Source organism: Xiphophorus hellerii, chromosome 18, assembly GCF_003331165.1.
Source record: "Xiphophorus hellerii strain 12219 chromosome 18, Xiphophorus_hellerii-4.1, whole genome shotgun sequence".
Lineage (NCBI taxonomy): Eukaryota > Metazoa > Chordata > Actinopteri > Cyprinodontiformes > Poeciliidae > Xiphophorus > Xiphophorus hellerii.
This window is the reverse complement of record NC_045689.1, coordinates 12,682,854-12,708,942: the sequence shown is the minus strand read 5'-3', so window position 1 is coordinate 12,708,942 and position 26,089 is coordinate 12,682,854. Positions and strand designations below refer to the sequence as shown.

At 42.4% G+C, this 26,089-nt stretch overlaps 5 protein-coding genes across 8 annotated transcripts; 1 reads left to right on the top strand and 4 right to left on the bottom strand.

The window, feature by feature from the left end:
• Positions 1-4,695: 4,695 nt before the first annotated feature.
• On the bottom strand, positions 4,696-6,067 carry LOC116737224 (complement C1q-like protein 4). Its single transcript, XM_032590254.1, has 4 exons — positions 5,954-6,067; positions 5,766-5,870; positions 5,546-5,686; positions 4,696-5,469 (listed from the first exon to the last, which is right to left on the bottom strand). Exons 1-4 carry the CDS (start codon positions 5,958-5,960, stop codon positions 5,036-5,038), a joined length of 687 nt encoding a protein of 228 aa, XP_032446145.1. The 5' UTR covers positions 5,961-6,067; the 3' UTR covers positions 4,696-5,035.
• Positions 6,068-7,365: 1,298 nt separating this feature from the next.
• Positions 7,366-9,005, bottom strand: LOC116708122 (complement C1q-like protein 2). The gene is made up of 4 exons (XM_032545913.1): positions 8,906-9,005; positions 8,507-8,617; positions 8,281-8,421; positions 7,366-8,180 (listed from the first exon to the last, which is right to left on the bottom strand). The coding sequence occupies exons 1-4, from the start codon at positions 8,910-8,912 to the stop codon at positions 7,744-7,746; spliced, it is 696 nt and encodes a 231-aa protein (XP_032401804.1). The 5' UTR covers positions 8,913-9,005; the 3' UTR covers positions 7,366-7,743.
• A 639-nt stretch (positions 9,006-9,644) lies between these two features.
• Positions 9,645-13,884, bottom strand: ftr86 (finTRIM family, member 86). 2 transcript variants are annotated; one of them, XM_032545912.1, is made up of 11 exons: positions 13,244-13,884; positions 12,966-13,061; positions 12,653-12,886; positions 12,372-12,534; positions 12,201-12,296; positions 12,029-12,079; positions 11,884-11,925; positions 11,711-11,746; positions 11,561-11,623; positions 11,256-11,458; positions 9,645-10,188 (listed from the first exon to the last, which is right to left on the bottom strand). In XM_032545912.1, the coding sequence occupies exons 1-11, from the start codon at positions 13,751-13,753 to the stop codon at positions 9,853-9,855; spliced, it is 1,830 nt and encodes a 609-aa protein (XP_032401803.1). In that variant the 5' UTR covers positions 13,754-13,884; the 3' UTR covers positions 9,645-9,852. The 2 variants fall into 2 exon arrangements, with proteins under 2 accessions (XP_032401803.1, XP_032401802.1); XM_032545911.1 differs by having other exon boundaries at positions 11,884-11,937; positions 13,244-13,883.
• Positions 13,885-14,386: 502 nt separating this feature from the next.
• Positions 14,387-18,013, top strand: nudt8 (nudix hydrolase 8). 3 transcript variants are annotated; one of them, XM_032590437.1, is made up of 5 exons: positions 14,387-14,979; positions 15,712-16,461; positions 16,561-16,693; positions 17,380-17,457; positions 17,547-18,013. In XM_032590437.1, exons 2-5 carry the CDS (start codon positions 15,713-15,715, stop codon positions 17,760-17,762), a joined length of 1,176 nt encoding a protein of 391 aa, XP_032446328.1. In that variant the 5' UTR covers positions 14,387-14,979; position 15,712; the 3' UTR covers positions 17,763-18,013. The 3 variants fall into 3 exon arrangements, with proteins under 3 accessions (XP_032446328.1, XP_032446329.1, XP_032446326.1); XM_032590438.1 differs by lacking the exon at positions 14,387-14,979 and adding an exon at positions 15,007-15,037; XM_032590435.1 differs by lacking the exon at positions 14,387-14,979 and adding an exon at positions 15,023-15,122.
• Positions 18,014-18,215: 202 nt separating this feature from the next.
• Positions 18,216-25,615, bottom strand: mfrp (membrane frizzled-related protein). The gene is made up of 14 exons (XM_032590430.1): positions 25,522-25,615; positions 25,321-25,447; positions 24,439-24,547; positions 23,709-23,834; positions 23,372-23,536; positions 23,062-23,281; positions 22,644-22,774; positions 21,658-21,783; positions 21,504-21,580; positions 21,280-21,428; positions 21,058-21,188; positions 19,991-20,125; positions 19,640-19,767; positions 18,216-18,783 (listed from the first exon to the last, which is right to left on the bottom strand). The coding sequence occupies exons 2-14, from the start codon at positions 25,375-25,377 to the stop codon at positions 18,559-18,561; spliced, it is 1,779 nt and encodes a 592-aa protein (XP_032446321.1). The 5' UTR covers positions 25,378-25,447; positions 25,522-25,615; the 3' UTR covers positions 18,216-18,558.
• Between the last annotated feature and the right edge of the window lie 474 nt (positions 25,616-26,089).

Genomic DNA, 26,089 nt, shown 5'->3' with positions numbered 1-26,089 from the left:
CTTTATTGTCATTGTACCAACATATAATGTTTAGTATTACAGTGAAATTAATGTACTGACCCACAGAGAAATACTGTGACAACAAACCACTCACAACCACACAGAGCATGAAATAAGTGTATAGTCTGGCTATAAATAAGAAAAAAGAAAAAACTTATTGATAAAAATGATACTTTTGTATTAGACATGGTCCTTTTCAAAGACTATCATAAATTAGAGTTGCAGCATTGTTGTAAAAGCTGTCTTCACCGTTGCTGTGGAGTTAGATCTTCATTTCAAGTCTGTATCCATGTGCATAACCAGGAACGTAAAGCTGGCCACCTTCTTCACACATTCCTCTCTGATGGTAATGCTTCTGGATTCAACCATCGCTTTTTTAATGGCCATGTTGTGATTAAAATAACCTGGTGACCTCGTCCTTGTGTGCTCTCTCATCACCACTAGAGATAAACCCAACCACGATAGTGAAATGCTGATTAAGATTTTTTTTCTCACTTAATATTGACTAGGTTATAAAAATGATCCGACTCAGTTGCACATTCCTTGGATCGGAGTATATTGTTTGTACTGTACATAATGTAGGTTTGACTTTTTTATTTTGAAGTATGACCCTGAAGATAAAATCCAGGTGAAACAATTTTGATTCCCATCCGCCCTTATGTGTCACATCTACACCTGTTTTAAACAATTGAATTTAAAATGGACAAGTTCAAGCGAGCAGCTAATTTTTGTAGCTATTTTCTGACTCATGAAACTCAACATAAGTCTGCCTTACTTGTATGATGTGTCTCTTGTCTTTCCCGAATTTGAAGAGTATTTATATTATATACTTAAAGAAAAAAAGATGGGATGTATTTTAATTAAAAATGGATAAACACTGCAATCATCTATAAAAATTGTATTATGTTAAAAGTAGGTGTCAGGATCTGTGTTTTTCTGTGTTTATTTAGAGTTTTCTGTGTCCTTAGTCTCTTCGTTGTCCTGTCCTCCCCTTGATTGTTCCCAGGTGTGTCTCGTCTCTGTGATTACCCTCCCGTGTATTTAACTCCACCTGTGTTCTTTGTTCTTCGTCGGGTCCTCGTCATTTTTTCGTCAACGTCAATGTTAGCTTCTGTTTCGTCTGTGTTTCCTGGTGCCTGCTGCTCGTTGTTGGATTTATTTATAATTAAACTCATCATATTCATCATACCTGGGTCCGCTGCATCTGCCTCACCACCAACACCACCGCACTTCATGACAGAAGGACCCGACCAAACCGAACGGTGAGGCACGCTATTTTTATTTTGACATCATGGACCCAGAAGAATTAAAGGAGCTAACGGATACCATCGGGGAATATAAGGAGGCGATGGCCAAGCCGTACGCTGCCATCCGACGCCTCGGTTTCGCCATCCGTTTGGGCTTGTTGCTGGACTATTGGGTTCCTCGCTTTCCGCACCCGGGGTTGGTGGAGTTGCAGAGGGAGGCAGAGTGGGAGCGTATGGCGGCTCTAGCCGTCATGGCTGGCGAACCTCTGCCTCCCAAGCCGCAAAGTTTCTCCGCCAGCCCAGATCCTGCTCCAGTTCCGGGACCAGCACCTCCAGCTCCACCCGAGGCCGTTCCAGCCGGCGTTCCAGCCGGCGCACCGGAGGCCGTTCCAGCCGGCGTTCCAGCCGGCGCACCCGAGGCCGTTTCTGCCGGCGTTCCAGCCGGCGCACCCGAGGCCGTTTCTGCCGGCGTTCCAGCCGGCGCACCCGAGGCCGTTTCAGCCGGCGTTCCAGCCGGCGCACCCGAGGCCGTTTCAGCCGGCGTTCCAGCCGGCGCACCCGAGGCCGTTCCAGCCGGCGCACCGCAGGCCGAATCAGCCGGTGTTCCAGCCGGCGCACCCCAGGCCGCCCGGAGACAGCGACGTGAGCCGCCGGTGGACCCGGCCCCTCGTCGCCTTCCGGAGCTGTCACCTCCGCTGCCGGTTCCCAGGCTTCGCTGCGGCTCGCCCCCGCAGCCGGTTCCCAGGCTTCGCTGCGGCTCGCCCCCGCAGCCGGTTCCCAGGCTTCGCTGCGGCTCGCCCCCGCAGCCGGCCCCGAGGCTCCGCTCCGGCTCACCTCCAGCCGGCGCACCCGAGGCCGAATCAGCCGGCGTTCCAGCCGGCGCACCCGAGGCCGTTTCTGCCGGCGTTCCAGCCGGCGCACCCGAGGCCGAATCAGCCGGCGTTCCAGCCGGCGCACCCGAGGCCGAATCAGCCGGCGTTCCAGCCGGCGCACCCGAGGCCGAATCAGCCGGCGTTCCAGCCGGCGCACCCGAGGCCGAATCAGCCGGCGTTCCAGCCGGCGCACCCGAGGCCGAATCAGCCGGCGTTCCAGCCGGCGCACCCGAGGCCGAATCAGCCGGCGTTCCAGCCGGCGCACCAGAGACTGAGACTCCCTGTGTTCCTACCGAGACTCCCTGTGTTCCTACCGAGACTCCCTGTGTTCCTACCGAGACTCCCTGTGTTCCTACCGAGACCCCCGACTCCCAGTGTTCCTTCCGAGACTCCCAGTGTTCCTTCCGAGACTCCCAGTGTTCCTTCCGAGACTCCCAGTGTTCCTTCCGAGACCCAGACCCCCAGCGTTCCTTCCGAGACTCCCTGCTTTCCGACTCAGACCCCCAGTGTTCCTCCTGAGACCCTGACCTCCAGCGTTCCTCCTGAGACCCTGACCTCCTGCGTTCCTCCTGAGACCCTGACCTCCTGCGTTCCTCCTGAGACCCTGACCTCCTGCGTTCCTCCTGAGACCCTGACCTCCTGCGTTCCTCCTGAGACCCTGACCTCCTGCGTTCCTCCTGAGACCGAGACTCCCTGCGTTCCACCCGAGACCGAGACTCCCTGCGTTCCACCCGAGACCGAGACTCCCTGCGTTCCACCCGAGACCGAGACTCCCTGCGTTCCACCTGAGACCGAGACTCCCTGCGTTCCACCCGAGACCGAGACCCCCAGCGTTCCGACCGAGACCCCCTGTGCTCCACCAGAGACCCTGCCTCGGGGGGCTCGTCGTCGCCGTCTGTGGGCGGCCCCCGGGACTCATCGCCACCTCCAGCGCCGCGGACGGCCGCCGGACCGCCTCCGTGGTTCCCGCCTCCAGCGCCGCGGACGGCCGCCGGACCGCCTCCGTGGTTCCCGCCTCCATGGTTCCCGCCTCCAGCGCCGCGGACGGCCGCCGGACCGCCTCCGTGGTTCCCGCCTCCAGCGCCGCGGACGGCCGCCGGACCGCCTCCATGGTTCCCGCCTCCAGCGCCGCGGACGGCCGCCAGACCGCCTCCGTGGTTCCCGCCTTCGGCGCCGCGGACGGCCGCCGGACCGCCTCCGTGGTTCCCGCCTCCGGCGCCGCGGACGGCCACCGGACCGCCTCTGTGGTTCCCGCCTCCGGCGCCGCGGACGACCGCCGGACCGCCTCCGTGGTTCCCGCCGCCGCGGACGACCGCCAGACCACTTCCGTGGTTCCCGCCTCCTTTGCCTCCGCCCACCCTGTGGGTAGTTTTTTGTTTGTTTATGGACTCTTGGCCCTCCCTGTGTTTCCGCCCACAACGGTGGGTTGTTTTTTGTTTTTTTCTGAACTCTGGCCCCCCGTCCAGCGCCCCTCCGCCCACCCTTGTTGTGTTTTTGTTTTTTGGGCGTCTGGTAGCCGCCCTTGAGGGGGGGGGTACTGTCAGGATCTGTGTTTTTCTGTGTTTATTTAGAGTTTTCTGTGTCCTTAGTCTCTTCGTTGTCCTGTCCTCCCCTTGATTGTTCCCAGGTGTGTCTCGTCTCTGTGATTACCCTCCCGTGTATTTAACTCCACCTGTGTTCTTTGTTCTTCGTCGGGTCCTCGTCATTTTTTCGTCAACGTCAATGTTAGCTTCTGTTTCGTCTGTGTTTCCTGGTGCCTGCTGCTCGTTGTTGGATTTATTTATAATTAAACTCATCATATTCATCATACCTGGGTCCGCTGCATCTGCCTCACCACCAACACCACCGCACTTCATGACAGTAGGACGTTTTAGGGGTGTATTTAATGTTCGTCTCATATGTTGTAGGCCATTCCCAGGTTGATCAGCTACTCCAACTCTGGAAGAAATGAAGAGCCCACTGCAGTGAACCTCATCAAAAGCCTCCTGGTTATTCAACCAAATATTGATTTCTGAACTCTTCCTGAGTTAAAACATTAGTATTGTTGAATATGAACTTTTCTTTGCAGTATTTGAGGTCTGAAAACAATGCATCTTTTTCTTTATTTATTTTCTGCAAACTAATACTAAATTTATGCTTGGAATTTTGGAGACATGTTGTCAGTAGTTCATAGAATAAAAAAAACAATGTTGATTTTACTCAAACATAAATCTATAAAAAGAAAAAATAGAGAAACGAATAATTTTTAGTGGTCTCTTCATTTTCTCCAGAGCTGTATATAATCTTCACAGTTCAAGTTGAACCATGACAATACCCTATACTTTAACCTTCAATGATGGGATTTTTTTTTGTGATTTATTAATAATGTTTAACGCATTACCAAACATCCACCCGAAAGACCATGATTTTAGATATCCTAAACATGTTTTACATATGTTAACACATCTTATACTTCAATCTTAGTCTTTCAGAATGGTTTCTTGAAGACATTATCTTTTTGTAAGAAAGTTCAGAGATTTGGTTATTATATGCAAAGAAAACATCAATTATTAACAAAAAAAGACAGCAAACCAATGTTCAAATTCCAGCATTTATTGTTTTTACACTTCCTTGTTGAGAATACACAAGAACTCAGATTAAAAGAAAATCACAAATAAAGGAAACTTTGTCTTAAAGTCATTGAAGGATTTATGGGTTTGAGTCTCAAATCAAACAAGAAATGTTCTAATCTGAGTAGGAAAAACATAAGATGTTACACATATAAGCTAGTCGTGCTTTATGTCAGGAAGATTTCAGATCGCCCAGACTGAAAGCTTATAGGATGACATTTAAAATATGATTTCCCTCAAAGAGCTTAGAACATAGTAATGTAAGCGCCTACATGTCATTACAGAGGAGGAAACTAAACTCCCTAACTTATGCATCAGCATAAAGCAGAAAGGCACTGAAAGTGTTATAGTGGTTCGAATCGTCACAGAGGTAGCATCCCTTGGCCAACTTGACTGACACTTTGTCTCCAGCTTTCAGTTTCAGGGCAACAGCTATGGTGGTGCTGTCCTCCTGGTCGTTCCTGTTGAGTTCTCTGGATCCAGCCACTATCTGGCCGTTGACCTGCAGGCTGGTGCAGACAGCCAGAATGTTGCCAGGAGAACCAGCGTCGCTAAAGGAGGTCACGGCCAGGCTGTAAACCCCGGGGTAGGTGACAGTGAAGATACCAGTGGCCATGTTGTAGGCCATTCCCAGGTTGATGAAGATTTGCTGGTAAGCAATGACGGTGTCGACCCCAAACGGTCCGTAACACTTGAAGGTGTCTCCGGTGTACAGAGAGACGGAGAAGGCAACACGGCTGCCTGCAGAAGAAAAGATTACAGTAATTAGAAAGTACAGTGATTTCTTATCTAAATTACTTCAGAAAGTGATTCTGACCTTGAAGAGTGACAAAAGTTTGGTTTGCTTTATCTAACTCCCTCTCCAAATTAGTTAAAGTTGTATTAAAGTACGTCTGCAGTCGCTTTGTCTCACGCACCATCTTGCAGCATTCGCATGAAAGCGTATCCACATTGCAGGCTGAACACAAAGACAATTTAGCGTCCATCCAGGTGAAGATGCACACATTCATCTTAAAAACACAATCACAAGTCCTCACCACTGGCTGAACTGGTGACGGCATCCGGAGCGACTCGCTCAGGTCCTTCCCAGTTGAACTGACTCATACCAGGAGCCACGTGCAGCAAACACAACAACACAACAGCTGGAGGGATAAACAAGTAAAAGATAGACGAACATTTGTCGAGCTTTGTAATAAAATTTTCTTTTGTTGTGTGTTAATCTCACCTCTCATGTTGGTGATATACAGACAGCTTCAAGAGGAAGGATAAAGTGAAAGAAGTGACTGTTTGGGGAAAATAATCGTGGATATATAGTTCTCCTGGGGCTCCTCCCTTACTACCTCACATTTATGGTTCTCCTCCTATAAAATTGCTCCACCTTGTTTTGTTCTTCTTTAATCGGGCCCCCTACTTGCCTTTGTAATAGTATAACTGGGGGTATTTTCATCACTGGGTGCTCACAGAAGCAGCAACACACCCTCAAGTTCTTTGTTATTGATGCAGGGCACATATCACATATCATCTGGAGGGAGGTGTTGGTTCTGTCACACCAGGAGATAACAAGACATGCCGTGAAAAGGTCTGGACTTGTTTCCACATTTTGTCACATTTCAATATGTTTTTAATAATAAAAATTTGAACAAAGACATCTTCATTCCAGTTATGGCATCTTGATTTTTGGTCAAAGTCTCCAGGATACTTTCACACAGCAGGAAAATGCAACCCAAATCTAATTTTTGACCACGTTTGACGTTTTCACAGCAGCTTGAACAGCCTAATTCCAATCTTTTCACCCTCCAAAATCTGATTTGTGCCACTTCCAATAAAAATAAATTGGATATATCTGATGGTTTTCAAAGCGACTGCAGTCTGAATGTTTATGTCACATTTTATCCCACTTTTACATCATTGATGTGATACATGCGTCATAATTCTACAGCAGAAGAAAGCAAACGTGGTAAGTCTGGCTATAATGAAATGTGGTTGTGTGGTTGTGATTGCGTCTCAGTCTGAATGTTTAGAGTCCTGCTGTCATCAAATCTTTTGCAGCCATGGACAGACTTTCTCGCAGGATTTCCCTACATTTAACTCCATCCACTTTATTATTTTCATATTGCATACATGGACCAGTTTCATGGCCTCTGCTAAACAAAAGCAGGCCCATAGCATAATGCTGCCACCACCATGTTTATAGTGCATGTAGCCTATAAAGTTCAATGGATTCAACAGTGCTCTGTGAGACGCTTTGAATATTGTTTCAGCAATATTTAAAGTATTTCTTAGTCTCCATTATATTTGTTCTTTAATGTTCTCTGGGAAATCTAGGAGACTCTTCATAGAACAGCTGGATCTAGGTCAATCCTAGTTCACAATTAGATGACTTTTGAAGTTATCCTAGATTCAAATTAAGTATCAGAGTAGAAATTGGCTGAACACAACAAATGCAAGCCATACCATTCAAATTTTAATTAGCAAGAAATGTAAAAAGCAACATCTCTTTTGGATTTCACTTCACAATTATGTGCAACACTGTTGATTTATTGTATAAAATCACAACAAAGTAGGTTGTGCTTCATGGTTGTGATGTGACAAAATGTAGAAATAGAAAAAAGAAATCATAGCTTTGGCAACATTGGATTTAGTGTGAACTTTCATTTTTTATTGTTGTTTTATTTGCTCACAAATTTATGCTCAGAATGACAGCTTTATGTTTAAGTCCAGTTTATTTTTATCTGAACAATGAAAGCAACTCAGATCAGATCATTTCATTGGAACAGGGTCAAAAGTTACATCCAGGATACCTCAATTTAAAAAAGAAACAACAGCTACGTTATTTGTTCATATTTACTCTTCAGTTGACATGATGCTAACAATTTATGTGCATGGCATACAGAAGAAAGCAGACTGCCTCAAACACAACAGGTAACAGGAAACTGAGCACAACGGATCAAAGCATTGAACTCATGACTGTTAACCTGTACAGATGTCATCTAGCAGCGTTAACGCCAGAGGCAGCTACGCTGTCTCAGCAGCATACAGCAGGAAACCGGTGAATGTGTTATAGTGGGAGGTGTCGTCGCAGATGTTGCACCCTTTCAGCAGGCTGACAGACACCTGGTCGCCGGCCTTCAGGTGCCTGGCGATCACAACGGTGCTGCTGTCCTCGCTGTCCAGTCCGTTCTTCTCAATGAGGGGAGCCACGGCCACGCCGTTCACCTGCAGCTGGGCGCAGGTGGCCTGGGGCAGGTCAAGAGGAGACAGGCTGTAGACGGTGGCCGCCAGGCTGTAGACACCCGAGCTGGGAGCGGTGAAGATGCCGGTCTGGGCGTTGTAGCTGTCTCCCAGGTTGAGGAAGATGTACTTGTAGGGGACCCGTCTGTCTTCAGTCATGGGGCCGAAGCAGGTCAAAGTTTTCTCGTTGTTCAGGGCGACAGAGAAGGCGCTGCGGTTGTCTAAAAAAAAAAAAAAACAGGTATCAGAAAAAGATCTGCTTAAAGGGATCAGAAGGCCATGATGGTTCTGTGCTGTATTCTGCTTGGTGTATACACTCACTTTTGATGTTGTTGAGGGTCATCTTAGAGTTCATGAGCTGCTGGCTCATTTCTTTGGTTGTCACATTAAAGACCAGCTCCATCCTCTCCATCTGTTTCTGCATCAGACAGCAGCCACACGCCCCTTGGTCATTACTGCATACTGTGCACATACAAGAAAACATACAAACACTAGCTTAGGAGGCAAAACTTGGTAGGGACTCGGTCTAAAAAGGCATTTAACCCACTTTTGTTTAGATTGGGGTCTGCAGTGGGTTGTGTGATGACAGGTCCACTCCAGCTGAATTTAGTTTGATCCTGACCAAAAACTGCTTGCAGCAGACACACCAGAACAATCGCTGAAACAACAAAAAATTGCACTAATCAGGAAACATTTGCAGAAATGCTTTCTAAAGTTTGAACCATCTTTCAAAATAACCATCAAATTGACACATTTTTCCTCTTTTTATAAGAAGCATAAATTTTCAGATGAGCTGTTTTTTTCTATTAGATTTGTGTGTTATTTTATACTTTTAATCAAATCTAATTTTCTTACTTATCATTAATACTAACATTTGTAATTTACAACTATAAAACGTTACACTCCAGCATTCATGTCTATCAAGCTCTAACTATTAAAGTCTCACCTCTCATGATGGCAAATGATACCGATTCTTCTGCAGGAGGAGAAAGGTATTCACCAATAACACAGGAACAGAGAATATATATTTTTGTGTAGCTCCTCCTTATTTGCTCCTCCTCATTGTGCCCCTCCCGTTTGCCTTTAAAACCCGATGTGCGAGTATAGATTTCTTCATCCCTGTGGACTGTCTGTCCCTGACATTTCCTCATAGTTTGGGGCTTTGTTCCTCATGCTGCTCAGGTATCATCTGTCACTTGTAAGAGACGCACAAATCTCTTGGATCGCTCACAGTGCTGCAGTGTGTCCAACCTCCTGGACCGCCGGGGAATTTCCGTTTTTGGAATATTTGACAATTACTGTGCTGGGTCAGAAGCGTACAAAAAAAATCATGTTGAAAGTTATTCAACTGTAGTGTCATTGTCCTCAATATATATCAGGTTTTTAACATCCACTTGGAATGAGTAGCAGAAAAATAAGCATTATTCAAAAATCAACTCCTGCAAGGATGAATGACCAAAAGATATTCAGCAGCTCACATAACCCAGATGTTTTCAAGAAAAAGCAAAATGTTAAGGACACAGACGGTTATTGGCAACAATAACAGTGCACTACGATGAGCCTTTTCAATCAACAAAAAAGAACCAATAGTCAAGCATGGTGGAGGTAGCATCATGCTGAGGATCTGTTTCTCTCCTAGTGCTGCTGGGGCTGCTTTTCAATTATTAAGAACAACAACAACTAAAACAGTTTCACATAAGATGCTTTTTATTTCATTGCCTTTCAACAATTTAGTTAAACTTCAAATCACAATGAGATTGGTGCACAAAATATTCTAGAAATTGCACAGTCTTAAGTATTTCCATGCATGTCAAGGTCACAAGACATTTTGAGAGCTTAAACTTTAGTTGGAATAATCAAAAACACAGCAACCAATCTATGAGAATCAAGAACTCAATCCAGTTGACAAATAGTCAGAGAGTCGCCTATTCCGGCGCCCAGCCTGAACCCTGCGTACAGTGGCCCAGTGAACTGCGTCTCGTAGTGATGGATGAGTTGAGCCTGGTTGTTGGTGATGTTGTAAAAGTTTAGAATCCCAGCATGCTGGTCCAGATAGATGCCAATCCGCGTAGCCTTAGGCGAGCCCAGAAGTTTCTCCTGGTTATTGTGCCAGAAGGAGTAGCCGGTGCCAGACCAGTAAAGGCTCCAGGACTGAGCGTTGTGACCCAAACGGCTTTTGTTGTCATAGCCTTTGCGCTCCATGTCCTTGAAAGCAACACCAATGGTGATCTGCAAAGTGTCATAGACAGAAACAAATGAGAGAACAGAAAACCAAGCAATCATAGGAGTAAGTAGGTTTTGATGTGTGATATGGCCCTTCACACCGGTGGTAGAACCACCTGGAGGATAGAAGAAAAAAAATCAAAACAGCAACAAATATAATCTGCCAGTTGTGCCCAGATTAGCATGTTATTGCTTATTTGTCAATTGAAAATTGACACCCACTCTTGAAACAGAGAATAGATCATTTTTCTGCATTTTTATAAGTTTTAGAAAGGCACAATTGAATGATATCCATGCAATAATATTTTCTGTGCATGAAATGACTAAGGGTAAAGGAGAAGGCTTTACTCTCTTTGCTCTTCAATACAACTGAACCTATATCAGTAAACTTGTCATCATTTTTCATATTTTAGTTACAGTCTATCACAAAATCTGGAGAAATTCACAAACCAGTGCTTCATGGACAAAACCATGAAGACAGCACAGACCAGTAAGTGTTGCTTTAAGATGATGGTAAAGATAAATTACAGCTGGACACAGCTGTAAGGAAATCCACAATAGAAGGTTTTTTTTTAGAAGCTACACAGTCAAGCAAAAACCAATTAATTATGATCTCAAGTTCTTGCCTTAGAGGCCTTTTTTGTTCCATAATGCAAAAACTGTATGCAACTACTTTGTCCAACTGGTCAAACTTGACTCAAGTCTGTGGTGCAGAAACATTTTAGATTTTCCCTGGACACTATTCACGCAAGAGCTTCTACAGACAGCAGGTAATGAAATTAGGGACAAATTAGAAATGGGCAATCTGGCAAAAAGGCAAAATAGAGGTGGTTAGGGACATGATTGGATCTACACATAAATATCTAAAATTTTCCAATTAAATGTGAACACGACCACAGACTGTGGGAAGATATTAAAAGCAATCCATCCACTAGATGTCTCAACATTCCTCTCCAAAAAACAATCACAAACATTACATTGATGCCTGAGACAATCATTGGTAGCATTATGATCATCAGCAAGGCATAAATTAAGGGCAAAGTTGCATTTAAAGCTTGTGTGTAAGGACTCACCTTCTGGCCCATCCACTCGACCTCCCAGTAGTAAGGGCTCCCTGCCAGGGGCTCTTTGCAGAGAACTTGTCTCCAGAAGAAGAACCGATCAGGGTGGTCAGGTGGATTCAGGTTTTCAGCACGCATTGTGACCTTCCGACAATCATCTGACAGCTTCATGTGGCGGTAGGCTGTGTTTGGGTCTATGGTAGGTTCAAAGCGGACTAGAAAAACAGAAAACATTGTGATGAAGCCTAAGGACATTTAGAATGCTTAATTTCAGTTTTATGTATTGTACTTTATGTTGAAGACTAAAACAGACTCACATTTTAACATTTCCTCTCTTGTTTGTGGCTCTGGATTCACAAGCTTAATTGATGTTCCAGATACTGCAACAACAAATTCATAATGATGCATTACTAACCAATATAAGTGAAACGTGACCTTTAGATTAGATGCATTACAAGTAGATGTACCTTGAGGCCTAAAACGTGGGAGAGGTGGAGGGTTTGCTGGAGATCCATTTCCAAAACAGGTAGGGGAAGAGAAAAAATTATATATAAATATTCCACTGAAACAAGTTTCACCTCCATAAGCTCAATCATCAGCACAACAACATCATCCCCGTTATCCTTTGTTCTAATTTTACCTTGATGACTCATAGATCTTCTGAATCTTGAAGACTCACGTACTGTGGAGGAAACTATGACAATTTTAATACTGAGAACTGGCACGATTTAAAAAAAAAAAAGAAAAAGACAAAAACATCCATATTATGTGCATTAGAAACTTACACTGAGTTTGTATAGGTTGTGGCGGTGGAGAAACATCAATTTCTTCATAGACTATGTATTAGAAAAATAATACTTTGTAAGAAACAAGTCCTTTTCCCATCATTTAAAATACATTTGTTTCAAATTTAAGAATATTCTGTGTAGCATTGGACAGGAAGAAAGGTTTCCAAACCTGAAACCTGTGAAGCGGCCTGACCAGAATAATCAGCGGATACTGTGCTTGCTGCTGCCACACTGTTGGGTGTTGAAGCCATGGGTTCATGACTCACTACAAAGATAAACTTTTAGTCATCAACAAATCAGGAAATAAAAGAGAAAACAACTATGAGGAAAATAATCGGACCTATTTTGACAATCTTGGATAGACTTTCTTTGCAGAGGTTTTGTACGGATTCTTGTAGCTCTTTAATGACTGATCTTATGGAAGCCACCATGCCTTCCTCATGAATAATCCCAGACTGTCCTGCTGCACCAGTCTGCCCCAACGGCTCCATGAGGAGGAAGTTCTTGAGAGAAAAACATTGAAAAGAGTCAGATAGAACAACCATAACAACTAATATTTTAACATTTTGAATATTTTGTGAAAAGAAAATGAAACTATTTTCTAGAGCCATCCTTCCTTACCTTCAAGAAGGAGATATTATCTTGGATATAAGCCAGCCTGCCCAGCTCTTCACTTTTTTGACGAAACTGTGATAAATCTTGCTCTAAACGCTTCACCAGTGCTTCGACTTGTTCGTCAAAGACCCTCTCCTGAGCAATAAGGAGCTCATCAACCTGTGTCCCTGTCAGATTTAGACTCTTAACCAGCTCTGGAAATAAATCAGAGCTCTCCCTTTGAAGGGCCTGCAGCAAGGCCTAGAGAGAGACATGAGAGATGCCATAAATGCCTTTGTAAATATCTACTTGAAGAAAATCAACAAGGAGTTTCACTGACTTTTTGTTGACGCGCAGCATGAGGGATCTCCATGATATTCCTCTCGGTCTCCTGGATTCTCCTGTGTACTTCTGCCTGCATCTGGACAAGCTCTTTCTAGACACACATCAAAGTTTGGTAGACAAAGTGAATAAATGGATTGCAGTGCAGTCAAATCAGAAGTAGAGACAAATAAAGATAGTTTGTGATTTCTCTGATCTTTATTTTACTCACCAAATATGCACAAAGCACACTAACCTCTTTTACTAAGGTGGAAATGACATTTGCCAGTTACATACCTGTTTCTCTCTTCTTTCTTCTTGAGGTCCAACCACACGATGTCCTGTGTGTCCATCCTGGCAACACATCACACACACACACTCCTTGTCTTCATGGCAAAACAAATCCAGTGGTTGCTTGTGTTGAGGGCAGAGACTGGGTTCCACCGAAGGCAGCTGAGGGTACACACTCCCCTTCCTGGGCCCAATATTCGATATGACGTCCAAGTAGACAGGCATCACCGGTTCAGCTGAATAGATGCCTACCATGTTGCTTTGCTTTATGCTGTTTGTTCTTAGTTTCTCCATGGCTTGTGCAAGCAGCATATTTTTGGCCACATAAGGTCGAGGAGTGAAGAGCTGCCTACACTGCGGGCAGCTATATTGACCTTTGTTGTTTTCCTTGTCCCAGTGGTTTTCGATGCAGCTCAAGCAGTAGGAATGTCCACATGTTAGAGTGGTGGGCTCTTTCAGAGTTTCCAGACATACCGAGCAAGCAAAGTTCTCCTCTTCAGGCCAAGCTGAGGCCATGATGATGCCTGAGGTCTTAAAGGTATCAATGAAGAAGTATGTTACGGTTTACAAAAATCAATGCTTAGAGCAAAAAGAAAGGACAGCAAGGGACCAAAATAGTAAAATGACAGTTGACTTGAGTCACATGCCACTGAAATACTCAAGCTTCCTTAGCTTGGGGTGGGGCTTGTAGAACAGGTGTGGTGGAGTTTCTTCCCATTATGTCACTGGTGTTTGTCAATCGTTTGAGAGTACTTTTAGCCTGAACCATCTAAATCATTGTTTTAAAATTCACAAAACAACATGATTGGAATAAATGTTTGAAATTTTCGAACTAACAATTGGTTTAACTCTCTTTTTTGGAAATGAAAATAAATGAGGAATACTTTTTCTCCCACTTTGGAAAAAAACAGCCAACAAAACAAACTGGTTAAGTGGCACTAAGCAGCAATGACGTAATTCATGGGGTTTTGCGGGAATTTAATCACTAATTATTTTTCCTACCCAGCCCTTATCCAAAAAAAGGAATAACAAGTTTTATGTGAGGTATGCCTGACGTCAACACAGAGAGAGGCGCTGATGCATGTGATGCTCAGTCTCCATTGGATCCGCCTCATTTTTCCAACGGCGCAAGCCATTTAAAGGTTTTTATCTAAGAATTTATTTTACAGTCTTGTTTTTATCTATTAGTAGTTTTTCAATGTTTAACCTGTTCCAGTCTCTGCTCTTTGGGTGCGGGGTTACTTTCACCCCATGTAGGAACGAGATGTAAGCTCTGTGACCTTAACCCGATTTTGTCTACAGCTTTCCGCAACTTTTGTGTATGTTTTATTTATTTGTTTATGTTGCGAAATAAGTGTCCAATTCGTGTTAGCAGAACACTCTGCGGTTCATATCCTGATATCTGAGCTCTTTTAACATTTAGTGGTTTTCATTTAGACTACACAGCTGAAATTCACAGCTGGACTGTTTTAATGTCAAACGAGAATTTTTGCCAACTCATGAACATGTAAATAAATTGAATCAGTAAAAGTGCTTGATAAGTTGTATTACAAGGTCTATATTTAAAACATTTTCAGTTGTTATATATTCATCTCGTAAGCAAAGCGTATTAAGTTCAACGAGTTCAGTAGTTCACCCCTCCCTCGCCGAAAGTGACCATAACTTCTACTGCACTTGGCGCCGTTATGAGAAAAAGGAGCGGACCCAAGGGCAGCTAGCCGGGTAGCACGACGAATAACCAGGTATTGTTTTTTTCTCTCAGTGTGAACATGTTCAGCTCTCTGTGTACCTTGTACTCTAGTAAATATTTTATTTATGTTATATATATTTATTTGTCTTATGTGTATTTTGAACTTATGTGGGACATGTTGAATAGGCGTAGTTTGTAAGTCACAATTTTCAGCTATGTAACGGTTGACATTAGCTTGCTAGCTATCTGTGTTGCTAATGTTTTGCTAACTTATCCAGTTAGTTTGGGTTGCTATTCTGAAAGCTCGATTTACAGAGTAGGTCTTGACTGCTACCAAATAACTCTGTTGTGTTATTTGAATATCAGCATTTGGAAAATAATTGCGTCAAGATAAAGTAAAGCACATTAAGTTAGGTAGCAGCAGAGTTTGACTTTTGGGCATTAACTTTACCTGCTGGGTGTTGAAATTATGTCTTTGCTTTAATAAACTCTTCCAAAAATGAAAAAAATCACATTTTGTCACGTTACAACGTACTTTTCAGGTGGTTTTAATTGGAGATTAGTAAGTTTTACATAATTGTGATGTAAAGGGAAATGTTTACAAATACAAATCTGAGAAGTGTAGCATGCATTTGTATCCTTTAGTCTAATAATTTGTCAGTCTGCAAGTTTAACAATGTGTAATCTGGTTCACATGACCATTTTTTTATACTGATGAGTCAATAATTAGCACAACCTGTCTGTACAATGTTCTAATCTTTGTATGTTTTCTGTTTGTTTACAGGATGTTCAGGGGTCCACGAACACTGGTGTGTGCTTGTAATTTAAGGTCACTGCAGCTGTCAAAAGAATTTCGCCTTTTTGCTTTCTCTAAACACATTGACTCAACGTGTTTGGAAGTAAGACACATTCATGCCAGAAGACATGATCAAATCCATGAAAAAGACACTATGACTTTATGCTGTTCATCTCAACTGACGTCTTTCAGCGCAGACAGTGAGAATTATCAGCTGGAAGGCCTTATATCTGAAACCCCTATTTCCAAAGCCATTCTGAAAAGCCATTATCATCAACCTCAGGTCTCTGCCAAAACCAAAGCACCTTATGTTTTCAGCACTTTCTGGCACTGTTTATTCAACAGGACTTCCTGGCCTTTGGATCTTAGCCCGGCTACAATTTATAATATGCCAGCACTTAATCCCCGGATTTCAAACCAGTTCCACTGTCGAGCACAAACCCACTATCACTCCGTCTATCAAATCAGAACTGTTCATCAGGCTGTCCCTCGTGTAACAGACACCTGGAAGGACTGCCTGTCCCCTGAGAACGAAAATAGATGTCGACAGATCCTGCAGGCCAACTGGAAGCACTACGACATGGACAAAGTGAGACAAGGGGCCGGCCAGGCTCAAGGAAAGAACAAAGGGAAGTGGGCTTCCATCTTGGTTTCCCTCTGCTACGATAAAGGAGGACCGGCGTTTCTGTTTACTCTGCGCTCCTGTACGCTGAAGGGCAAGCACAAAGGAGACGTCAGGTTAGTGGGAGGCTGAAGACAAGCACACACAACATTTTCCTGTATTTCACATTTCATTGATTTGCAGGCAGAGTACTATATTATCTGTCCTCCTTGTAGCTTTGCTGGAGGAAAGGGTGATCCATCAGACAGAGATGTAGTGGCCACTGCATTGCGGGAAGCCAGAGAGGAGCTTGGAGTTACTATTCCAGCTGAAAGGGTCTGGGGTGTCATGAAACCTCTGAGGGACACAGTGAGTGGAAGGTGTTTTGATCTGATTTGAAAGCTTACTTTGATTTGTCCCCTGTTAAACCAAATATAATATATATAGTTTTAAAAAACTATAGATCATTAAAGGGGCGGTACTAACCTGACTTGAACAAAATTTGATTTTGCAATTTGGTGACTTGAAATTGGCACCTGTCTCTTTGAGGAGCTCCCGCTCTTTCCGACGTTTCACCTTCAGCATGTTAAAGCTCAATATCCATTTACAACTTTCATAGGAGTGTTGGACTGAGAAGATGTTGGTATGAGCTCAGAAGAGATGCAGTAGTTTGCTGATTGCTGCTAGTTTAAGGAAGCTAAATGAGGAAGGTGCAGAGGAGGGATGATCAGCGAGGCAGAGTCCAAAGAGGAGCTTTGTATGGGGTGTTTGTGAGAGCAGGCTTCAAGCACCCCTGAATGGTTGCCATGGGAGATTCAAGGATATCCCAAACATGCATGAAAGAGTCAAATCTACAGGGAGGTATTGGTAGAAATCTCCTTGAGTCTAAAAATGGCTTGACTGGAGAGGTCCACCATTCAGCAATTAACAATTCTAATTTGTTTGGATGTTAGAATGGCCCAGTCAAAGTCCAGACTTAAAGCCAGCTGAGAAGTTGGTTGTAATATAAGGAAGCTCAAGGCTTGTGACTTGACAGTATATGTTGTTCTCTGCAGTCAGGGATGATGATTGCTCCGGTGTTGGCTAACCTTGGTCCTCTTGAGGAGTTGGCGTTCAAACCAAACCCAGAGGAGGTACAGTCAAATCCAAACCAAGATTGTTTTTTTTTTGTTTAATTTCTTCAAAACTTTAGTTGAACTTGTTTTGTCTGTATTTCCTTCAGGTAGACGAGATCTTCACCTTGTCCTTGTCACACCTGTCCAATCCCCAGAATCGCGGCTACACAAACTTTCGTACTGGCAACAAGTATGGATACACACTACCAGTGTTTTGTAATGGCAAACACCGAGTATGGGGTCTGACTGCAGTTGCTCTGGACCATACTATCAAACTTCTTATACCTCCATATGGATCTGTTACTGAGGTTTTCAATGGCTGAATGCTTCTTTTTGTAGCAGACATCAATAATCAGTGAAGAAAATCTGGATTTCTTTCATCCAGTCTAATGTTTAATAATCTTGTTGTGTTTATTAACGTGTTAGGAGACAGATCTTTTCTCCTATACATTCGATGATTATATATTATAATCTGTTATGAAGAATCAAGATAGCAGTCAGATTTTTTGACCTCACTGAAAGGCACTGTTGAAGCTTTTCTTCTGTTTTTTAACTAATAAAGTGAAGAAGAATATTTAAGTGTCTGACTGGTCCATATATGACTAAAACACAAGAAAACTTGTGATGTCATATAGTGTACCAAGCACGAATAGAAAAAGAGCTTACTTTCTTATTTCATTGTTGATCAAACCCAGACTGATGTAAAATCCTAAATAATCAAGGCATTTCATATTTGTTAAAGAACAATGCAGTGAAAAAAATATTTTAAAGCAATATGTAAGTGTTTTTTTTATTTTTACAGTATTGACATTAAAGCAAGAAACTGAAAAGTCAGTTCACTTAACAATTGTTTCTTACTTCATCTGTAGGCTTGGACCATTAGTTTTAGGTCTTATTTAAAGTTGCACCACTTTAAATGTCTTCATGCTCACGTTGCTCAACGAATTCAATAATTTCTTGGTTAAGGGTCATGCAGCTTTAGCTTGACCTCCAGAAGGATAAAGAGCAAAGGTTCAATTCTGAAGAACTTCGCAACCTTACCCTGCAGTTATTTTCTAGGTAAAATACTAATATATTCAGCCCCTTTACAGCAGTAAATGTGTTGTTGCAGTTTAATCTTTAAGGCTGTGAACACTCCACTGGGTCTTGTGACTCTGGTAAGAGGTGGCAGTTGAAAGGCCAGCTAAAGGAGAAGAGGTCCAGGGCCTGGCTGCATTGCTGCTCAGCGGAGGCGCAGACTGAGCGGCAGGGCTGGAGGACCCCACCCTGAGGGCTGCACTGAGGGAGAAACATCCCACACACCAGCTTCCGTAGAGGCTCGAAGCAAGCCAGCTCCATTAGCACCTGTCCACAGAACAAAGTAAACCCTGATTATCACTGTCTGGCTATAACCTGTGTTAAAAACAATGCATTGTCTATACTGATGAAACATGTTATAACAGTCTACTTTATTCGAGTAGTTTCATTGTAACTAACAAACTAGACACATAAGTGACATCCTGAACACTCCCCACACACCAAAGAACAAGTTATGGTTATAGTCTAAGTCTGTGACTTCAAATTACAGCTCATAATCACCTCCCATAAACAGACATTATGGGTATATTATACATTTTCTGAATCCTTAGTCTGTTGAGTATTTCAGTTGTTAACTCTTGTGTTCTTCATATCCCTGGATACAAATGGGCCAAAAGAAATGTATTGTTTAGGCAAGAAGTGCATTATTTTGGTTTAAAAAGCTCTAGTAACCTCTGCGTTGTTGGTCAGAGAGACTCAAAACATGGCCACCAAAAACTATGTTATAGATTTTTGACAAATATCCATAGCATAACCCTCATCTGGACATTCACCAGTAAACAGAATTAGTCCAAAGAGGTTAACTTCATGAACTACCTATGACTAATCCACCACTTTGAAAGGGTAATCATACCTAAATATTATTTAGAAACTAAGAAACATGTATTTTTCAAAAATTATGGTTAAGCATTGCCATCCTGAGATGGACCAAAAAATAGTCTGATTTATGGATGTATATGGTTTGATTTGGAGTGTGGTTGTTCATCCCCAAAACATTTTGTCTTTCTTTCTTTCCAAACTAGTTATTGTGACTCTTTGAAGCAATAAAGTAAAAGAAAATGCATTGGCATAGTAAGATTCTTTCAGGTGTGTTATTATTATGCGTTATTAAGGTAACTTTTACCCGGTACTGTCGCAGGAGTGTAGCGGCTTCCCTCTGGTCAGCAATGGACAGCCATATGTTGGGGAATGAGGTAAAGTTGTAACTGAGGCCCTGACACATCTCCACCTCTATGATCTCACATGACGAAGCTGGTGTTATTGTGTGAGAAAAAAAGCATACTTAAATTTCTTTAAAACAGCTGTAAGAAATCTGAACTCATTTAAATTAGGACATCTTTTGTATATGAACTTCTTCTATTTCCTTTACCCTGTTATGAACAACAGATTGTCTCCTATGTCAACCGCTCAGCAGCAGCAGACAAAAGAAACTGTCAGTGCTTCTTGATTGAGGCCGGTGATAACATAGACTCACTGAAAGGAGGGTAGGTGGAGTTAGCACAGCCCTGTTCATCAGCACCGTCTGAACAGTCGCTCCATCCGTCACATAGCCACTGCTGCTGAAGGCACTCCCCTGTGCTGCAGGCGATCTGGTTCGGGCCACATGTTCCTTATCAGGGAAAACAAAAACAAAGTTGATATGATAATTGCCCGCTTTTAGGTATGCTGGTTTTTCACTTTCTCTTGCGACATGTTAAGGACAGAAACATTTGCATTAGAACCTAATTGCATTTATATTTATAGTATGTTATGAAAAGGACAAATCTACAGTGCCCTGCAAAAGATTCAGACAATCTGTTACCAAACAATATCAATAATTTTATTGGGCTTTTCTGTAACAGACCAACACACCGAGTAGCTGTGAAGGGAATAGAAATGCCAGCACCGATTGCAGAAACGTAACAAATAAAAATTTCAGCTCTTCTTGAGTCAGTGGTAACAGTTACAGCTGCAGTATTTCTCTACCACCACATGTAGGAACTGAAATTCTTCTCCATAATTCTCAGCTCCAGTCTTAAATCTTCGTGGCCTCTACAAATATTTATCTAGGGCTACTTGTATTTAGCTGTCTGAATGTTCTTGTCCTTGCTGTAAAAAATCATCCCGATAGCCGCATGCTGCAGTCGTTATGAGAAAATCAAGCTGACGGTGTGTTCAGAATGATGTGCAGTGTTCTTGCTTTGCTATAAATGATGTTATGCACTATTTTGTATTGGTCTGTTACAAAAAATCCAAACACATAGAAGGGGAATGTGTACTCTACTTATACTGTGTAAACCAAATCCAAACCATGATACCATCATCACCACTCACATTTTACCTCTATGCTCCAAATAAATGAATAATATGAATGTTTATATAATTCAAGTTGTACAATCTGACAATAAATTACTGGAGTTTCAAATAGATGGATAGTTTTCAGTAACTTTTAAATACATAAGCATTAGCTTATTTTCTTTTGACCCATGTTGAAAATATGGGGGTGAAATTAGAGGGATAATAAGAAACAAGAACACTAACTTTATTAAAGCAAAGACTCACTGTTCAGCACGGACACCGCCTGGTATGTTGCGTTAAAGCCGCTGTCTGCCACGCCCTCATCTGCCACAAACACCACTGTCATGTGCGGGCCTGAGGAGGTCAGGTCTGGTGGGAAGGTAGTACCGCAAAACCTATCACCGAGGCACAACAGCTGCCTTAACTCAACTCTTGAACTCAGGTGAAGGAAAACACAAATGATATTACAGCTAAAGAGCTTCTTACCTCCCTAAAACTCTCCCGGCTCCAATGCTGTTGCTGTCATGAACTTCCACATAGTCAAACTCGCACACATCCTGCGTCTCCAGACTGAAGTTTCTGAAGCTTAGCGTGATGACATGACCCTCATCAACAGATATATGCCACACGCACAACTAGGGAACATAACAAAGGCTGTTACTTTTCCAGTTATTAGTAATCTGGGTGTGTTTGGTTGTTTCCAGAATTACCTGTTGGTGAGGATAAGGCCTGGGGTGATTTGGACTTGCCAGGTAACCATACGGCCCAGACTTCTGACCATCACATTCTGGAAAACAACAGTGATCACAGATCCTTTCTTCTTAAAGATTCCTGTTGGGTTTATAATAGCTTCTGTGCTCTCACCTTTGTTCTTATGGCTACAGTTTGCCTCATCTGTTTGGTCATTACAGTTTTTATGACCGTCACACACAGACTCAGGCAGCAGGCACTGGCCACCATCACACATGAACTCTTCTCTGCTGCAGCTCTCTGAGGAAATAGAGAAGATCCTTGGGTGAAAGTGGAAATGAATGTGAGTTTGCACAAACATAACAGAGGATCCCAAACTTTTCCAGGCCATGGCCCCCCAAACAGCATTAGCTTCTGGCCGAAGTCCCCTTTTGAAAACCCACAGACAATGCTACAAGATTTATAAAGAAACATTAACTTTTAGATTTTATTTTCTCACTTTCATTCACTATTCAGTAATGATTACATACATTTACAGAAATGCTCCTCACATCTTCTAATTTTAGGTGGCAATGAGTTTTGTGGTGGAACATTTTCATCAGATAATTTTATCAGATAATTTTCTTAGAATTTTGATGTCAGACAATTATAGTCATCTTCTGACTAATCTCCTGACATCAAAAGTAAGAATTCTGAGAAAAAAGTCAAAATTCTGAGATTTTTTCTTTTTCAGTAGCTTCTTCTGCTAATTGTATTTAATTTCCACAGTTGAGGTTTTTTGCCACACTGTCCTTCACAACAGGAAGAAAAAAAAAATGTTACCTTAACTCATTTTCTTATTGTGAACTTTTCCATTTCACTCTTCCTATATGCTAACTTGAGGAAAGCAACTTGATACATTTGAGTAGCAGCCAATCAGGAAGATGAGTGTGGCCCTCTTTGGGACAATAAAGGCAATTTCCTCCATCCCTGCCTTTCAATAATAATTGAAAAACAGATCACATTTATAAAATAAATAAATAAATAAAATGAATGATTTAAAATGTAATTTTTTCATTTAACTTTTTTCCCCCACATCTTCCCTCCAGCTTTTTGAGTGGCCCTCCGGGGGCCGAGGCCCCCTGTTTGAAAAACTCTGATCTGGAACACCGAATACTGACTTTGTGCGGGCAGGACAGCTCTATATTGCGCAGCAAAGCCGGTGCCGGCGATGCTGCCGTCAGAGTGGAAGGTGACCCATACGGTACTGCTGTTTGTGTTGATCGTTGGTGGGGCGACGTTACCACAGAACCTGAAGAAAAAGATTCACTTGAATCATTTTACTAGGTTTCCAGTATTCATATATTTTACCAACGTGTTACAACACAAAAGGTTATTACTGAGTAGATAAAAATTTTGCATGGAGTACTTTTTATCAAAAGTACTACAAATATTTGCAAATATTTAGCGCCATCTTGTGTCATTTTTTAACACTTCTTCTGAAAGATTGAGGTTTAAATCATACATTGCAATTGAGCAGCCTAAAGTAATAAAACTGTGGTAGATTTAGATTTTCATCCTGCCTTCAATGTGACCGACCTGGTGAACACTGAGGTCTGCTCGACCTGCTGCTGAACCTCCAACCAGTCAAACAGACAGGGGGACGGTCCCTCCACCGCCAGATAGGAAACACGGATCTGAACCAGGTGTGGGGGTGGGACCTGGATCTCCCAGATGCAATGTGAGTTTGAGGGGTAGGAGCCAGGGTGGTTTGGGGAACTGAAACTGCCCCCTGAGTCAGTCATGACACCTCCACAGCCTGAGAGACAGAAAGGAATATTTTATAAAAGGAGAAAAACAAATATACACTGAAAGAAATGAGAGTCCTGTTGATTAAGGATAGATGTACTTGTTTCAGACTGGGGGATCACAGCAGGCTGTGGTATGGCTGTGCTGTCCATGTGACTTTTGTTCAAAGGTGCTGCGGTTGAAGTGAGGGGCACATCATGTCCTGTGCTCTGTAAGCCTGTAGAGGTTATTGTCAGGTGATTGTCCACTGCCTGGCTTTTCAGTTCTAAAAGAAAAGCAGGACATTATGAGAAAATGACATACATCTGGGCAGAGACTTTTGTCTACTGTACACTATGTGGTGGACATTTTAAAGTCCTTTCATCCATTCTCTCAGTCATTTTTAAACATGACTTATTGCATTCTGAGCAACTACAGTACATGCAGCAGGAACTCACGAGTGAGAATAAGAGCCAGTGCCAGTCCAATGGCTGTTAGCAGGAGCAGGGCAGCAGCAGAGACCACCACCGGCCCCCACCCACCACCTCTGCCTCTGAGCCGCATGGAGCACATTTCCACAAAACCTGCAGGACAAATTATGCATTTAATCTGGTTTTAAATAACTTAATTTCCTCCTACACTGCAAAAACACAAAATCTGACCAAGCATTTTTTTCTCTGGCAGATTTTTTCACTTACAACATGGGAAAATGGCTTGTGGGGTGAACTAATCTGATAGTGGAACTAGTACTTTTTATCTATATTAAATTATTGACTTAAAACAAGCACCTATATCTTGCTGAGAAGTTGCTTATAAGTCAGTTTTGTCTTATTTTAAGTGTACTAAGATATTTGCACTAGTACTAGACAAAAATACTTGGTAAGATTTTGTGTTTTTGAAGTGTAGCTTAATAAAATGTAAAATGATGAGCAAAACTAAAACATTTCATGTGATACAGTCTCAAGAGTTCTGTTTTCTGTGCAGCTAAACACAAAGTAATGGACTGATTTTACTGTTTTCACTGTCATGAAAAAATTAACAAGTCTATGTTAAATAAAACATGTAAGCTAATTATCTCTATATTCCCTCACTTAGTTCAGCTACTCATCAGTATAATTTGTTGTATGTAAATCCAAAGTTTAAAAAGTTTCAATAAATGAAATGTCAGTCAGGGATTGGCTGACTCACTGGCTGCTGGGGGTTTGATTGGTTCAGGAGTGGATGAGGAAGTTCTGAAGCCGTCCACCCGCTCCTCCTGCTCCCCCTCCAGCTCAAACGCGGGATTACAGAACACATTCTGTAGAAATGAAAAAGGAATTAATTTTAACAAGATTTTATTTACTGAAAACTTTTTAAATAGACAATATAGGAGAACATAGTCTTCCTCTTTCAGATGTACATCAGGGCTGTCTTGTTTTTAGCTAGCTCAATATGTTAACCTTTGCATTTTTGTTTTGTTTTTTTACATCACTTTGAAAAGAATTGTTTCAATAAATTGACATCAGAGGATTTTTCACAAATAAGCGGCCTGTTTCATGCCACATTGTCATGGATTTATATTAACTTTGACCACACCACTCCAGAGCATTCAAATATTTATTTAAAGCAATTTAGAGAATAATCTGCTGGTGTGCTTCATTGTCCAGCTGCATAACCCAGATGTTTTGGGGGATAAAGTCAGAAACGGATAATTGCCGAGATGTGATAGGAGGCACATCTTTCAAAACATTTACAGACATCATTAAAATATTTTCTGGCCAATGTCTTTCATATTACTGAAGCTTGAAAACTGACCTAAAGTGAGCCAGGTAAGGCCTCAGATGTTGCTTAGATATTGTTGTGGGTTCTCTTAAGATGTTCTTGATGAGCCTTTGATACTCTCTGGATTGCCCAGATATAACAAATATTTAGTAGGCAGTCCACTCCAGGAAGTGCTCTGCACTGTTCCATATTTTTTACTTTTGTAGATAGTAACTCTCACTGTGGCTTGGGCCCACTATTGTTACTTATGAAATTAAATAGTACCAACATTAAAATTATCTACCATCAGGTTATTGCTTTCCAGCTTACCTTATAAATGTCAGAAGAGTCAGAGTAAACGGAGACCTGGCTGAGATCAGACATCATCAGTCTCAAAGGGAAATTCTGATTCTGGTCAGCAATCCTCTCCAATGGTCCGGCGTTTTTAGGAATAAATCTGGAGGGACATCGCAAGGACAGAGCTGTTTCTCTATTAGAATTTTTGAAGGACATTTTTCAGAGTTTTCTTACCATCATGCATTTTGCCCAAACAGCCTCTTTGACTGTGAAAACTTCCAGTCTTCGATCCTCCTGCACATAGAATTTCTTTGTTGGTGAGCCGTAACCATAATTCCCATAAAAATCAGCAATAAAACCAAGATAATTCAGAGGAAAGGAGTTTTAAGCTGCAGTTGTCAACATAACCATCCTCGATGCTCTTTATTTTCTGTATTTTACTTGTGTGTTTTTGCTTGTATGGGACTGGCTACAAAAGGGTTTCAGAAAGTTGTCCCCAGTGCTCAGCAAAGCCTTGTCAGCTGAGAGGACTAAGCCCTGAGAAGGAGGGAGAAATTAAAGCGAGGGGGGCTGTTTGGGGTTTGCTAAATGTTTGTATCACTTAGGTTGTACAGAAACATACTGTCGCATGGCTGAGCTAGAGCGGCCTGGTGATCAAATATTTGAGTGCAGACAAACATGAACGGACAAACAGAATTTTACGCAACTGGCGTGGTTAGTTACTGAGGATTAATTTCAAAAGTTTGAGTTAGTAATAGGTGCAACTTGGTTTGGGAATAATAAATCTGTTATTTTGAATATG

Bases quoted from the DNA above. Each gene is read 5' to 3' on its own strand.
- LOC116708122 (XM_032545913.1), bottom strand. The intron at 8,422-8,506 runs GTGGGTTAAATG...GTATGTGCACAG, and splicing joins AGACCCCAATCTAAACAAAA to TATGCAGTAATGACCAAGGG. The intron at 8,181-8,280 runs GTGAGTGTATAC...TTTTTTTTTTAG, and splicing joins GACCCTCAACAACATCAAAA to ACAACCGCAGCGCCTTCTCT.
- LOC116737224 (XM_032590254.1), bottom strand. The intron at 5,687-5,765 runs GTGAGGACTTGT...CTTTGTGTTCAG, and splicing joins CGTCACCAGTTCAGCCAGTG to CCTGCAATGTGGATACGCTT. The intron at 5,470-5,545 runs GTCAGAATCACT...TTTCTTCTGCAG, and splicing joins AACTTTTGTCACTCTTCAAG to GCAGCCGTGTTGCCTTCTCC.
- nudt8 (XM_032590435.1), top strand. From the start codon at position 15,094: ATGTGGGACATGTTGAATAGGCGTAGTTT. The intron at 16,462-16,560 runs GTTAGTGGGAGG...TCCTCCTTGTAG, and splicing joins AAGCACAAAGGAGACGTCAG to CTTTGCTGGAGGAAAGGGTG. The intron at 17,458-17,546 runs GTACAGTCAAAT...TATTTCCTTCAG, and splicing joins TCAAACCAAACCCAGAGGAG to GTAGACGAGATCTTCACCTT.
- ftr86 (XM_032545911.1), bottom strand. From the start codon at position 13,753: ATGGCCTCAGCTTGGCCTGAAGAGGAGAACTTTGCTTGCTCGGTATGT. The intron at 11,624-11,710 runs GTACATCTACTT...TTGTTGTTGCAG, and splicing joins CCCACGTTTTAGGCCTCAAG to TATCTGGAACATCAATTAAG. The intron at 10,189-11,255 runs GTGAGTCCTTAC...GACACTTTGCAG, and splicing joins TCGAGTGGATGGGCCAGAAG to ATCACCATTGGTGTTGCTTT.
- mfrp (XM_032590430.1), bottom strand. From the start codon at position 25,377: ATGATGTCTGATCTCAGCCAGGTCTCCGTTTACTCTGACTCTTCTGAC. The intron at 23,282-23,371 runs GTACATCTATCC...TCTGTCTCTCAG, and splicing joins GATCCCCCAGTCTGAAACAA to GCTGTGGAGGTGTCATGACT. The intron at 21,189-21,279 runs GTAAGAAGCTCT...CCTCGGTGATAG, and splicing joins GCCGGGAGAGTTTTAGGGAG to GTTTTGCGGTACTACCTTCC.